We start from the raw sequence: 15,714 nt of genomic DNA on the forward strand, positions 1-15,714 counted from the left end.
TGGTGGGATAACAATAAAAACCAAATTAAGCAGTCTACTTTGGTAGAATTATAAAGAGAAGAACTAGTTACAACAAACAGAAGCTTTATCAAAAATGACTAAGTAGAATGTAGTACAAATAGAATAAAGCGAGCATTGCTAACAACAGGTAAATAAAAAAAGAAACAAACGATGTATGGACAGCCAATGTATGGAAATAAACGCATTAGCGACTAATAAACACTGTGTAAAAAATTACGATGATGTACCTATGAACATTCAGGAAATGGAAAGACTTGACATAAAAATATTAGGACTAAGTGAGACCAGATGGCCCAATTCAGGTGACATATTAGTAGGCCAAAACAAGATATTCTACTCTGGTAATGACAATCAAATCACTGAACGGAGTAGCGATATTAGTTGACAAAACTACCCAGAAATTTGTAACTGGCTTCTTACCCATCTCGGATAGAGTTATGATGGTAACACTAAAAACAGCTCAATCTAGAGTCAATTTAATTCAAGTATACGCTCCCACTGCAGAAAAGTCGGATGAAGAGCTCGAACAGTTTTATAATGAATTACAACAAGCTTTAGAAGTAACCAAGTCTAGAGACGTTACAATAGTCATGGGAGATCTAAATGCAAAAATCGGTAGAAGAAGTCAAGGTGATTTTATTGGAAACTTTGGACTGGGCACCCGTAACGAGAGAGGAGACAGATTGGCTCAATTCTGCCAAGAGACCGATTTTATTGTCGCGAATACTTATTACGATCTGCCGCCCAGGAGACTCTATACATGGAAATCTCCAGCAGACACCAACAATGTCATCAGAAACCAAATTGACTACCTTCTCATCTGCAAACGATACCAAAATTCCATAAAATCAGTAAAATCATACCCCGGAGCTGATGTGAGATCAGATCACAACCCAGTTGTAGGAAGGTTTAGAATTAATCTAAAAAAGCTTGTGGCTAAAACTAAAGTAGAGAGGATACAAGTATCCCGTTTGAAAGATCCATCAACAAAAGAGCAAGTCACACTAAAAATTAAAGAAGAGCTAACCAAAATAGAAATTATTCCTACTGAAGATGAGAACAGGAAATGGAATATATTAAAAGATGCTCTTATACGCACATGTGAGACAACACTAACACCTAAGCTGATCAAGAACAAAAGTGAATGGATGACCGATGAGATCTTGGATCTCATGGAAGCAAGAAGATCTTATAAAACCAAAAACAAAAACATGTATAATATTATAAACACAGAAATAAGGAGAAAGATCAGAGATGCAAAGGAGAGATGGTATGTTGACAGATGCGAAGAGATTGAACAGTTGGTAGAGAAACATGATAACTTAAACCTTCATAAAAAAATTAGGGAAATAACAGGCACTAATATTAAGAAAAAATCAAACATACTGCTGGATAAAAACGGTAAAATAATTATAGACGTCAGTGAAAGGCTTAAAAGATGGCAGGAATATATTCAAGAGCTATTTAAAGACGAACGGACTGAGATAGTACTAGAGCAGGAAAAGTTCGACAACGGCCCAGACATAACAGAAGATGAGGTATTAGAGGCGATAAAGCGAACAAAGAACAACAAGGCAACAGGTCCTGACTAAATACCTGTAGACATAATACGGTTAATAGAAGAACAGCAAATTGGAATATTTGTCCACTTATTCAATACAATATACAGTACAGGAATCATTCCCAGAGATTGGCTGATGTCAACATTCATAACACTACCAAAAAAACCAAATGCAAAACAATGCCAAGACCACCAGATAATAAGTTTAATGAGTCATACGCTCAAAATATTTTTAAAAATTATACACCGGAGAATACACAACAAACTTGAGCAGGACATAAGTGACACACAATTTGGATTTAGAAATGCACTGGGAAGGAGGGAAGCCCTGTTCGCTGTGAATGTACTTGTGCAAAGGTACATGGATGTTAATCAGCCAGTATATATGTGTTTCTTGGATTACAACAAAGACCTTCGATAAGGTCAGACATAACCGTCTTATCGAATTAGTTGAAAAGAAAAACTTAGATATGAGAGACATCAGGATCATTAGCGCTATCTATTATAATCAGATCGCTGTAGTAAAAGAGAACAACGTCTTTTTAAATGAAATACAGATTAAGAGGGGCGTCAGGCAGGGCTGGGTCCTGTCTCCTACTTTGTTTAATTTGTATTCAGAGGAAATAATCCAGGAAGCACTAGAAGAACTAACTATGGGAATAAAAGTAAATGGCCGACCGATCAATAATATCCGGTTTGCCGACGACACTATTTTATTAGCGGAATGTCTTGAGGATTTACAACAAATGGTTGACAGAGTGGTAGAAGTCAGTGAAGAAAACGGACTGTCCCTAAACACAAAAAAGACACAATTTATGGTAATTACAAAAACCCAAACAGCGCCAAGAAAACATAACGTTACATGGAGAACAAATTAAAAAAGTTGAAAAATTAAATATCTGGGTACAATAATTAACGAAAATAATGAGTACACATCAATTAAGCTGAGCAACAATGAGTAAAAAAACATCAATTTAGACAAAAAAGACATTGAGTTTATTAAGGCTATATACTGGAACAGAAAGCAGTAGTAAAGGTGAACGATATAGAAACAAATAATATACCGATTGCGAGAGGGGTTAGGCAAGGATGCGTCTTGTCTCCGACGCTTTTCAACGTGTACTCACAGGTCATATTCAGAAAAGCCTTATGGGAAAGAAAAGAGGGAATAAGAATTGGTGGAGAAATCATAAACACCATGAGATTTGCAGATGACACGGTAATTATGGCTGAGAGTATAGAAGAAACTACAAACTTTACTAGATGCAATAAATAGTGAATGCATTCAAATGGGACTTGACATCAACACAGATAAGACCCAAATTTATGATAGTATCAAGGAGTCCAATAATAATGAACAACTAACTCTTGGTGGACAGCAAATAGAGAGAGTGACAAAATATAAATATCTGGGAGCTTACATCAACACAGAATTAGATCCAGACCAAGAGATCCGGGTACGAATAGAAATGGCAAGGGCAGCGTTCTTAAAATTCAAACAATTGTTCTGTGACAAAAATCTGAATACTGCGCTGAGACTGAGGTTTGTTGAATGTTACGTCTGGTCGCAACTATTGTACGGGGTAGAAACATGGACATTAAAAGCGCAAATAGTTAAAAAGATCGAAGCCTTTGAACTTTGGATATACCGGAGAATGTTAAGAATTCCATGGACTGCCAGGGTCACCAATGAGGAAGTGCTGAGAAGGATGGGTCGAGACAAAAAATTGTTGAGAACGATAAAAGTACGCAAGACTGCATACCTTGGACACATACTAAGAAATGATAAATATAGTCTTCTGCAGGTCATCATGCAGGGTAGAGTCGATGGCAAAAAGGGAATAGGTAGAAAGAGGAAGTCATGGCTGCGAAATATTCGAGACTGGACAAACATGAGTGTAGACGAATTATTCCACGTTGCAAAAGACAGAGAAGCTTTTAAAAAATGTGGTCGCCAACCTCCGTTAATGGGACGGCATAGGAAGAAGAAGAAGAATGAGTACACAGAAGAGATTAAGGCAAGAATAGGACAGGCAAGAAATTCTTTCAACAAACTGAAAAAAGTACTCTGCAGCAGGGACATTTCAATTTCTTTAAAGTTAAGACTTCTGAGATGCTACGTGTTTTCCGTATTATTTTATGGGTTAGAGGTTTGGACTTTAAAGAAAGATGTTTCGGACAGATTGGAAGCCTTCGAGTTATGGGCCTACAGAAGAATATTAAGAATAAGTTGGGTGGATAGAGTCACGAATGTCGAGGTGTTGAGAAGAATGGGAAAAGATAAAGAGGTTTTAAATACAATTAAAGTCAGAAAACTGCAATATCTGGGACATGTCATGAGGGGCGAGCGTTATAACTTGTTGCAATTAATAATGCAAGGAAGAATACAGGGTAGAAGGAGTCGCGGAAGAAGACGCATCTCCTGGTTAAATAATTTAAGAACTTGGTTTAACTGCACTTCTGCTGACCTCTTTAGAGCAGCGGCGTCGAAAGTGCGAATTGCCATGATGGTTGCCAACCTTCTTAGAGGAGATGGCACGAGAAGAAGAAGACCTATGAACTTTATAAAATCACAAATGTGGATCGAGACTATCAAAAATTACTGAACAAGAACGAGAAGAATATCTGGGAAATGATATATACACTTCGTTAAAAGCGGGTGAATAGTTTCAATAATAAATAAAAACAGAAAAACAACTTGCTCTACAGAAGGTGTTCGAGCAGATATAAATAAAAATAGAACATATAAACTTTTTTAGACATTAACATTTTTGAGGCATTCATTGCAACTTCAAAAGTAACATTTTAACTATTTTTATATTCAACATACATAGGTAGTCTAGAAATAGCAAAAGCAGTGATAGGATTTACGCTCATATCAGAAAGAGTTGTTTTATTGAAGATTAACTCAACTTCCTCTAATATAAGCATCATTCAGGTCCACGCACTGATATCCCAATCTACACAAGATGAAATAGAAAATTTCTATCAAACTCTAGAATACTCTCTAAAACTGACAAAAAACACGAACTAACTATGGACGATTTTAATGCCAAAATAGGACAAGATACAGTCGAGAATGTTGTGTGTGATATCATCTTGGCACAAGAAATAAAAAAGGAGAAAGGCAGATCCAATTCTGCCAAGAGACGGATATGGTTGTAACGAATACATTTTTTAAACTACATCCAAGTTATACATAGACAGCATCCAGTGATACCCCAGGGAAAATGATAAGACACCAAATTGATTTTATCAACATAAACAAAAGGTCTCGAAATTCTATCACCTCAGCAAAAACATATACATGCGCAGATGTCTTTTCGTATCATAGTCTAAATTGTTTGGAAATATCAACATCACGACATATTAACGACTTAAAATAATTCATAAGAAAATGACTCCCAAAATACATATAAAACTACTGAAAGAAAACAACTTTTAGGAAAAAGTAAAAATAGAGCTTAATAAGAATTTTGCGAAAGTAGTTGAAAACACTACTAGCAGCCTAGAAGAACAGTGGAACGAAATGAAGACATCTATACCGTATTCATTTTATAAATTCCCAATTGTCAATAGAAGCACGTGAAAGCCAAGCAGGGTCGTACTGATGTGTATCATATGATTTTTAAAAATATTTACTTTTGAAACTGTTAGTGTACGAATTTCTTGAATTTTAATCATTATCACAATTAAACTAAACTCTAAAAAATAACACGACCAGTAAATAACTTAACAGTAACTATAACATAAATATAACACAATATATTAACTTAAAAATCAACACGATACAATTTGAATTTAAAATTCTGACAAGTTCGGATCTGTAACATGAGAATCTGTCTGGCTTAAGGTAATAAATTATATTTAATAGCCTCTTGACGAATGAGACGGCGAATATCAACACGTGTTCATATTTACAGATGGGAATTTGCTAAATGAATGTACTTTATCACCATACCTTCGCATTAATATCTTAAATAAATAAAAAAGAAAAGAAGCAAGAATGCGCGACACATAAAATATTGCAGATGATGGAAAACATGGCTGATGAACAAATATACGGAAACTGAAACACTACAACGCAAACATGACGATTTCCATATGCACAAAAAGATTAAGAACACCAGGCCAAAACGCAATACAGGCATAGTTGTAGACATACAAGTCCAGATTTTGACTACAATTGAAGATAAATTAAGAACAAGCAAAGAATGCATGCAAGAATTATTCTTCGAAGGTACAGAAAGAAGACCGACTGAAATAGACAATGTCTTCGGCCCAGAAGTAACAAACTAAGAAGTAACTATGGCCATTAAGTAAATTAAGAATTAGAAGCACTCCAACTCACAACTCTTACGAAGGTGTTCAACAACATATATGAGACTGGTCACTTACCAAAAAACTAACTACTATCAATATTCATTTCACTTCCCAAAAAGCCAACGCTAGGAAATGTGAAGAACATAGATTAATTAATTTGATGAGCCATGTACTTAAAGTACTCTTTACTATCATTCACTCGCGCATATATACGAAATTATAAAACACCTAAGTGAAGTTTAATTTGGATTCAGAGCAGGACTGTGAACGAGGGAAGCACTTTTAAGTTTGCTAATTCTAATACAGAGAGCTAGGGATGTCAACTATGCATATTTGATTAATTTCGAGAAGGCATTTGAAGCAAATTATTATGGCATTGGCAACTAAATAACAAATGGATCCAGTAATTGGATATTGGATACAATTATTGTAAACGCATTATATTATCTTATCGAGTAACTAAAGGCATTTTCCGATTATCTTAGGAATCACTCAAAATTGGAGGACATACTTCACTTGATCCGCTAGTTCATGGCTTTCATTTGACATACATATGGTAAAAAATAGTGAGCAAAATAAACAATAAATAAACTTTAGGTTAAAGAATACATATCTATAGGCATCACATTATCTAGCTATGGAAAGCTCGAAACTGAAGTGGAAGATCAAGTGAATAGAGCAAACAGAGCCGCAGGTTGCCTAAATGAAACAATACGGAGAAATAAAAATATCGGGAAAGAAATGAAAGGCAGAATTTGCAAAAGAGTCATCAGACCAATAATGACTTACGCGGCAGATACCCGACCTGACACAGAGAGGAAAAAAAGGATGTTAGAAACGGCAGAGATGAAAACACTTGGAAAAATTTATGGTAAGACACTATGAGACAGACCTAGAAATGCAGATATACGACGTAGATGCAAGGTGGAAAATATCAAGAACTGAATAAGAAATAGAAGAGTAAAATTGAACGATCATATAAGCTAAATGACAACAAATAGAGTAGTGAAGACGGCAAGAGACGGCTCCCCAATAGAAAGATCAGTAGGAAAACTACGAAAACGATGGAACGACAACTTACTGAAGGTACATTGAAAAACAGACAGAGTCATGTCTACATAAAAAGAAAGAAAGAAGAAGAAGAATTAAGCGCCAGAACCATCAATATTTAGTATCAATGGATTATTTGTCGCACAAATTCTGTTCTCAAAAAACATTTCCCAATCAATTTTTACACACCTACAAGGGTGTGATCTACATCGATCGAAATTTGCAAATTTAACGGTTTAAAATATAGATGATTTCAATAATTACTTTACCTAAAAATTGTACTTCCTAGCTTATCAATTTTACCTTCTAAATTGATAACTATGATTTCAAAAATATTAAAAATATGATTTATTTAAAAAAACACTTAAAAATTTTCCTTTAGGCCTTGTATTCGCTTACGAATTACTACAAATCTATTAAACTGTGCGTGTCAAAAACAACCGATTTTAAAAATATGTATATAAAAATTCGCAATTATTTAATAGCATACGAAAATATTCTACTTACGTTCAAACGAAGATCTACAATCATCATCTTTCTTCTCCATCCCCGTTTTGTCCTTTTTCTGCTGTTTATTGAAAAATACGTACCCACCCCTTACTACTATATAAAGGATCAAACCCATCACAAAATATTGCCAGTACAATTCGAAAAACATTTTGATATCTCGGACGAGGTCGGTGACTGTGAGATCACTTGACGATTTTGCAGTATATAACATTGATATCGCTATATTCGACCTATATTCTTCGACTAATAACCTAGATTCATATATTTTTAAATCGTATTTAAAAAAAAGTTTCAAGGGTGTCTATGTAACATTTACTGTAATGTGTGGCAAAAGGGAGGGAAAGGAGCGTCCCTTATTTTAATAATGACCACTTTTATGGTATATGCGTGTTGTGACCATAAATAAATCGATGTTTGTACAAAAAGAAAATGAATTTAATGTCAACTGGAGTGGTAAAATAGTTCGATATATGTACCTACAGAGTGAACACTATATTTAACATATTAAAAATTGATTTGTTTTTCTGTATTCTTGATATAAGTTTCAAGTTCAAATACTATATATTATCATTATAGTTATTTGTTTAGATTATCACAACGAATATTTATTATTCCTTTTATTAATATAGTCATTAATTTATTTTATATTGGGTTGCCCTTATGTGTTTTAAAATAAAATGAGCGGTTCTAATTTATTTGAGACTATTTATTTTTAAGCTTACAGTACGATAATATCTTATCAACTAACTCCCCTCTAGATCTGAGCGCCCTGATCAGCAACTCTATATGTAGACCCAGGATGGCGGAATCTACAGGAGTCTCCAGCTCTGGTTGAACCTCCCAGGAAAAAATAACACTCTACTGACTGAAGGACACGACTTGTTCGAGTTAATGCAGCACACAGTAGATTTCTCGGAACATCACTTCAAGCACGCTTCTCACAATCTTACAATCCAAGCGCTCTAGTGCATGACCTATATTTGGTATAGCCATTATGTTTGATGTCATAATTGCACACGATTTTCTTCAAATTAGTCAGAGCACGCCATATGTCCTCGTTGCTAGTCTTGTCTGTATAAAACTTCCTAATCAGCTTATACAACAAATACCAAGGATTATCTTTAAATCGTAATAATCTTCGAACTTTAGACTACTGATTTCTTAACTCATCCAAGCGTCCGACCTTCCTATTGATTACAGACGAGATTCCTTTTGGTCATCTCGAGGTTTTGGGCAACAAAGTGGGCTAGATAGGGTGAGACGTTTTCCGAAACAGTAAAAAGATCCTGCTGAACTTCTGTATTCACGAAGAATCTAGAACTCTGTCTATCTGCGTAATTTGATATAAATTCATTAAAACTTGGTCGCCGGTCATCTTTAATCTTATGTTAAAGGATTCGTGTTTCTTTCGTTTCATTTAAGCCAGCATATGGGGCAAGACGATTTATATAAACAACTTTTAGTTTATCTTTTGGCAACGTTTTAATTCGGAATATTACGTCATGTCAGATTTATTACATCTCTTTTTTTAATTTCATATGGACCTTCCCATTGTCTTTGTAGTTTAGGAGATAAGCCTCGACGACGTTGTGGATTATAAAGCCAGCCAAGATCACCTACTTCAAAGCTTTCATTCTTGCATCGAAAATCATATTGATCTTTCATTCTGTCACTGGCTATCTAGATGTGTTGTCGGGCAAGTTCATGAATGCTGTTCATTCTTAACTTCAGGCTATCAACATATTATTCGCATGCAACTTGTTCTAGAAGTTCAAACGAACTTGACGACCCAACGTCAAGCAGATTGGGGTCTGGCCTGACGTTGTGGGTAGTAGGTAGGCCATTAGGAATAAATGAATGTGCTGGTCCCAATCTCTTTTATGTTCGCATAAAACTTCTCAGACTATTTGATCTGATTTAGGATTGAAGAATTCTTTAACAAGTACCTCTGCAACTATAGCAGCTTTTTGATTTGGTATCGCATAAGCTTCAGTCCATTTCGTAAATTTATCCATAGCTACCAGGATATATTTATCTCTATCATCCGTTTCTGGACCTGCAATGTCGATTGCTACTCTTTCCATACGACTACCAACATTGTACTGTTTCATGGGTGCCTTCTTTTTACCAACTGGACTATTACTGGTTGCACATAGTTCACGGAATATCTGGGACATGTCATGAGGGACGAGCGTTATAACTTGTTGCAATTAATAATGCAAGGAAGAATACAGGGTAGAAGGAGTCGCGGAAGAAGACGCATCTCCTGGTTAAACAATTTGAGAGCTTGGTTTAACTGCACTTCTGCTGACCTCTTTAGAGCAGCGGTATCGAAAGTGCGAATTGCCATGATGGTTGCCAACCTTCTTAGAGGAGATGGCATATGAAGAAGAAGACAGTTCACATTTCCGACACCATCTACTTACATCATCTTTACAGTTCACCCAATAGAACCGTTCTCGAACCTTTTACAGCGTCTTCGTAATACCAAAGTGTGCACCTGATGCACCAACATGCAACTGGCGCAACACTTCTAACACTTTACGTTTTGGAACAATCAACTCAAGCTTAGATTCTGTACGATCATAGTTCTCAAAGTTTCTGTACAAAAGATCATCTTTTAGTACCAGGTAGTTTCATTGGCTCCAATACGACTTGACTTCGGTACTATATGCACATATATATATATATATATATATATATATATATATATATACAGCAAATACATTATTTCTAGAATTATCTGGAGTAGTCCACCTCTATTCTCGCTTGTATGAACGGCTCGCTCTGTACCTAGGTTGCTACATCTCGAACATTCTGGTGTATGAGTCATTTTGTAACACTAGGCCCATCCCGGTTGTTTAAATAGGTTTGGAATCTGTTTTCTTGTAGCATGTTTAACAATACTAACAATAGGGGGCGAATTTTTTGTCTTCGTAAAACGTTGTTTTGATAAGCTTAAAAATCAACAACCCCCAATCTGTCTTCAGCAAGCACTCTGAGATAGCGCGTTCACATCACGATCTTGCTCTATTAGTTCACGCACAGCGTCGATAGTTTCTGTATAACAGCCGATTTTGGGCGACTTTCAGGGAATTAGTTCTGGAACGAGCGCCGACCACGACTGAATTCATTGTACCAATTTTTTACAGTGCTAAAAGATGTTGCTTGATCCCCGTATATAGATTTAAGTTCATCGATGCACTCTTGTTTTGTTAATCCGCGTCAATAGTTATAATAAATACTATAATAGCACGAAAATTTTTTGTTCCTGTTTAATCTTCTGCCTATATCTATATCATTCTGGCCTTCTTCATTTACATTTTGATTCCTTAGCCTGTTGGTGACTTTTTCTGAGCACCGTTCTTCAATTGTTGCATCTCTCAGCTTCTGCACATTCCATTTCTTTCTATCCATTTTTATTTTCTTTGCTGATGTTTGAAATTATATCTCTCAATGTTGAGATCTCTAGACAATGATCTGAGTTTATGTTTGCGCCTCTATAACTTCTGCAGTTTATTACGTATGTACCATGGAGAGATCCAGGTTACCTTGTGTATATTTTTGTGTTCAAAATAGGTGCTAGCGACTGTCATGTTTAGTGCTGCTGCTGTCGTAATCCATTATCACTACTGATGTTGTGTCAACTACGCCTTCCTATAATGGGCATGAAAACTAGCTCTCGTCCTATTCTTGCACTCATGTCACCGAACACAATCTTAGTGTCATTTCTGAGACATATTCTGTAGGCTTGCTCTAAAATAAACTCTAAAGATTACTAACTTAAAAAAGTTAACAACTAGAACAAGCTAACACCCACAAAGGGTTGTCGAGCTAATGATGATGAAGATTGTAGAACAAATCAGGAAAGGCCGTACCACAATAACATTACAAAAGAGTATATCCAAAAATCGTTCAAGGAGCAAGAGAATTATTTTAGAAAAAATAGTGCATAAACGAAATTGTAGGCTTCATGGCTAGCAACAGAATTAAACATTCGTTTTACGGATTTGGACCTTTTTTTTTGGATTATCCATATGTGATGGAATGTCAACCATCCATCTTAACGTTTTGCGATTCTTGTAGATAGCTTCCTCGGGAACAGGGGAAGGCCATTGGTTACAGTAATTCAAGGACTCAACATATCCAGAAGTAACATGTGAATTTACAGTGTAGGTAAGTGAGTGACGGAAACGACACGAAGTGACGTCTTTTTCCGCTCCCGCATCGCCTTTGGTAATGTCTGCATTCGAACTCGAAAATAATTTAATGTGGCATGGAGTAACGTAAACTAAAAAATGCATATTTATTTAAATGTATATAATAAATTTACTACACTACCACCGAAAAATAATATATTTTGTCCATATGACAAAATTTTCTGGAAAATTATGCTTTTAAAATTAAAATATCACGAGCTTTAATCAGCTTGTACTGGATGCTGCTAATATAGCCATAGGAAACTCTTAAATTTTAAAAAAACACAAACCAGTTCCGTGATGGAATACACAATGTCAGGAGTACGTGAAACTTCAAAAAGTAGAAAAATATTGATCTATTAATAGAGTTTAAAAAAAGTAGAGCTGAAACAAGGAGAATCATAAAAAAAACAAACAAGAATTCTGGCAGAAATACATATCTAGCGTTAACAGCAACACTAATATATCATGGGTTTGGAAAAAAATTAAAAAAAAAACATGACAGCATACTTACCAACAAATCGTAAATCTAGAAACAGAAGGGACGTTACTAACTGATCCACAGGATATAGTAAATGAACTAGCTGACACCTATCAAAAATTCTCATCCAACCAAAATCACAGTAACGAGTTCTTAACTTACAAACAACAGGAGGAGGCAGCACCTATTACAATTTCCGACAAATTTAACCTTATCAATATACCTCTTAGTTATCGGGAGTTTCAAGAAGCACTTAATAGCATGAAAGATACTTCACCAGATCCAGACGACATACCAATACAATTTATTAAGAAACTTCCCATAGAAGCAAAAAGGTTTCTACTTCAAATTTTTAATATTATTTGGTCACAAAAATTTGGAAAAATGCCATTGTTATTCCTATTACTAAACCAAATAAATATAAATTACAACCAGAATCATATCGTCCTGTATCATTAACATGTCATTCATGTAAATTTATGGAAAAAATAGTCAACGAAAGATGAATGTGGAACCTAGAACATAATGATCAACCTACCATCGAACAAGCTGGGTTTAGACCAGGCAGATCTACAAACGACAACAATATAGATGTAGAAAACGCCATCACGAAGCTTTAAAAAAATGAATGGCAATTTATTTTGACATAACTAAACCATTTGATACAGTATGGAAACAGCGTATATTAAATATTCTTAAAAAATGGGATATGAAGGAAATATTTTGGCCTAAATAAACAATTTTTTAACTCAAAGAACGTTTTAAGTCCAAGCGAATGGTGCTATATCCTATCTTAGAGAACAACAAAACTGAATCCCACAAGGATTGATTATCATACTCCTACTCTATTTTTATTAGCAATAAACGATATAATAAAAATCATTGCGAAACCTAGTCAGGCAAGACTATATACTGATAACCTAATTATTTACATCAAAGGCAAGAACGTTAATCGTATGGTGTCAATACTACAAGAACTCTTAAATTAGCTAGTAAATTGGTCCTCAAGTACCGGTTTCAGGTTTTGCCCTAATAAAACAAAATGTATAATAAAAGGTAAAAGAAATAATAAATTAGACTTACTCACAATCAATTTAATTTAACTATCCAAACGACCGTTTCGCTTTCTACAATATGCAAAGCATCTTCAGGTCTCGATACAAAGTTAAATAAACGATGCCGGTACTCTATTAATTGATAGTTGAAAGAACATGGTTCAAACTATCCTGTATTGTTGATTGGAGAACTTAAGTCTGCTTAAGTCTAATTTATTATTTCTTTTACCTTTTGAAATGGACTCACACAAGCAACACATTCATGATTTAAAATGTATAATATTTTCAAAAAGACATATCGAGGATAAACCGAACCTAATGCTTGAAAACCAAAAACTTTCTTTACAAACATAATAAAATTTCTAGGAGTGACATTTGATCAACAGTTAAATTGGAAAAGTCATATCCAGCAGTTAGTTCTTTTATGTCGAAATGGCCATAACTTGTTAAAGTACCTAGCTCACAAAACTTGCGGTGCCGATGGTAAAACACTACTCATGTTATACCGATCCTTAATTCGTTTCAAAATTGATTACGGTTGTAATCAATGCATATGCATTTGCCAGCACAACGTTAAAACCTTTGGATACGTTACATAACACCTCCCTAAGGATTATACATGGAGCTTACAGAACAACTCCGATAAATAGCATACAAGCTGAAATAGGTGAACCCACACTAGAGCTTCGTAGGCAGCTATTAACCCTTAGTTACACTTCTAGCATAACTCCAAATAAAAGAATTCCAATAAATAGCATTTTAGACATATCCATGGCTAACAACTCTTTAAAGTTCAATCTCCCATATTCCCACAGAATTACAGTAAGTGGATAACGTCGTTTAATTTGACCCGATCAAATACCTTCTTAAGGACCACGAAACATAGACATGCAGGTTTATTGTATTCTAATGATTTCACTTGCACTTGCCTCCTTATAAATACTTACAGTCAGTGCATGATCTTCCTGACCTAAAACCTTGTTGTTCTTCTGCTAGCGTTATAATTTCATTCAGTTTATTTGTTATCACTTTGGTTGTTAATTTTAGTGTTGTGCTTAATAAATTAATTCCTCTGTAATTTTTCGGGTCCGATTTGTCTCCCTTTTTGAACAGAGGTATTAGGATGCTTGATCTCCATTCTTGAAGAATTCTGTTTTGTTCTATTATTTTTTGGATTAGTTTTAATAGTTGTTTGGTCAGATCTGGTCCTCCTACTCTATGAGTTCGTTCAGTATTCTGTCCTCTCCTGGCGATTTTCTATTTTTTAATTTCCTTAATGCTTCCTTTACCTCTTCCTCCTCAATATTTATTTCTTCGTTTGTCGTCACCTCTGATGTTGGTCACCTTTACCAAATAGGGATCGAAAGTAGTCTACCCATGTTTCCTTCTGAATGTGTTTTGTTTTTATTAGTTCGAACAGAACATGAGTTCAAATAAACTCGTATAAAACAACGAATAGTTTTATTTATAAAGGATTCAAAGACTCTTTCAGACACCACGTTTCTGTATAATTTAGTGTAGAGTCCCTAATAGCACACGTACGTCCAATGGACGTCCATAGTACGTCCCTCACGGACTTTAAGGACGTCCCTCGAACGTCCGCTTTGGTCCCAAGTACGTCCATTTAACGTCCTATATTGGTCCGAATGTCGCTGCGCCGAACGTCCCATGGACGTCCATTTTACGTCCCGAGCGGACGTAAAATGGACGTACCGGGACGTTAATTGGACCTTAAACGAACGTCCGTAATATGTCGGAGGACTTACTGGATGGACTTTTGTGATGTTTTCGGACGTCTATTTTAGCGCTGAGGATGTAAATTAGACGTCAACGCCATTGTATAAAGTACTAAAAGTGGCGTCATCCTGTGCATATTAGGAATGTATTTTGGGAAATAAAACGTAAATGTTTAATGGAACTTACATTTATTATTACATTTATTTATTATTAACAAACGGACAAATCCACTGTCAAAATTATACAAAAATGCAACATTATAGGAATATAAAATCATTTTGAGTAATAAAACATACATGTTTAAAGGACCTTACATTTATTATTACATATATTTATATTTATTTATTAATAACAAATGGAATGAAATGGAACAAATTCACTGTCAAAATTATACAAAAATGCAACATAGAAATATACACAAAATTACAGATAAAAATAAAATATACATGAATAAAATAAATAAGTACACATTTATAAAAAGTATCATTTTGCACTTTAGTGCTTCAAATAGTACCTAAAGCTATTGATACAGAATATTCAAACCATAACTCTGAGATAGCGCGTATAATTAGTTCTGCGGTAAGGAACATGGAAATGTGAATTCTAACACAGTGCATGAGGAGGAATATGAAAACAAACTAGATGAAGCAATTCAGGAGATTGATTATTTTATAAAAAACCTTAAAAATAAAGAATGAAAGGTAACTCTTCTGGTAAGAAAATCCAGATTCAAGAAATTGATTATACCAGAATAATAATATGACTCTGAGATAGCGC

At 34.9% G+C, this 15,714-nt stretch overlaps 1 protein-coding gene across 1 annotated transcript; it reads left to right on the forward strand.

The window, feature by feature from the left end:
* Positions 1-365: 365 nt before the first annotated feature.
* Positions 366-14,022, forward strand: LOC140431975 (uncharacterized; the record flags this gene model as incomplete). The annotated part of the gene is made up of 3 exons (XM_072519841.1): positions 366-1,325; positions 12,170-12,480; positions 13,767-14,022. Coding segments are annotated over exons 1-3 (1,527 nt in total), but the record flags the coding sequence as incomplete, so codon positions are not given.
* Positions 14,023-15,714: the final 1,692 nt, after the last annotated feature.

Source organism: Diabrotica undecimpunctata, unplaced genomic scaffold (genome assembly GCF_040954645.1).
Source record: "Diabrotica undecimpunctata isolate CICGRU unplaced genomic scaffold, icDiaUnde3 ctg00000813.1, whole genome shotgun sequence".
NCBI classification, from domain to species: Eukaryota; Metazoa; Arthropoda; class Insecta; order Coleoptera; family Chrysomelidae; genus Diabrotica; species Diabrotica undecimpunctata.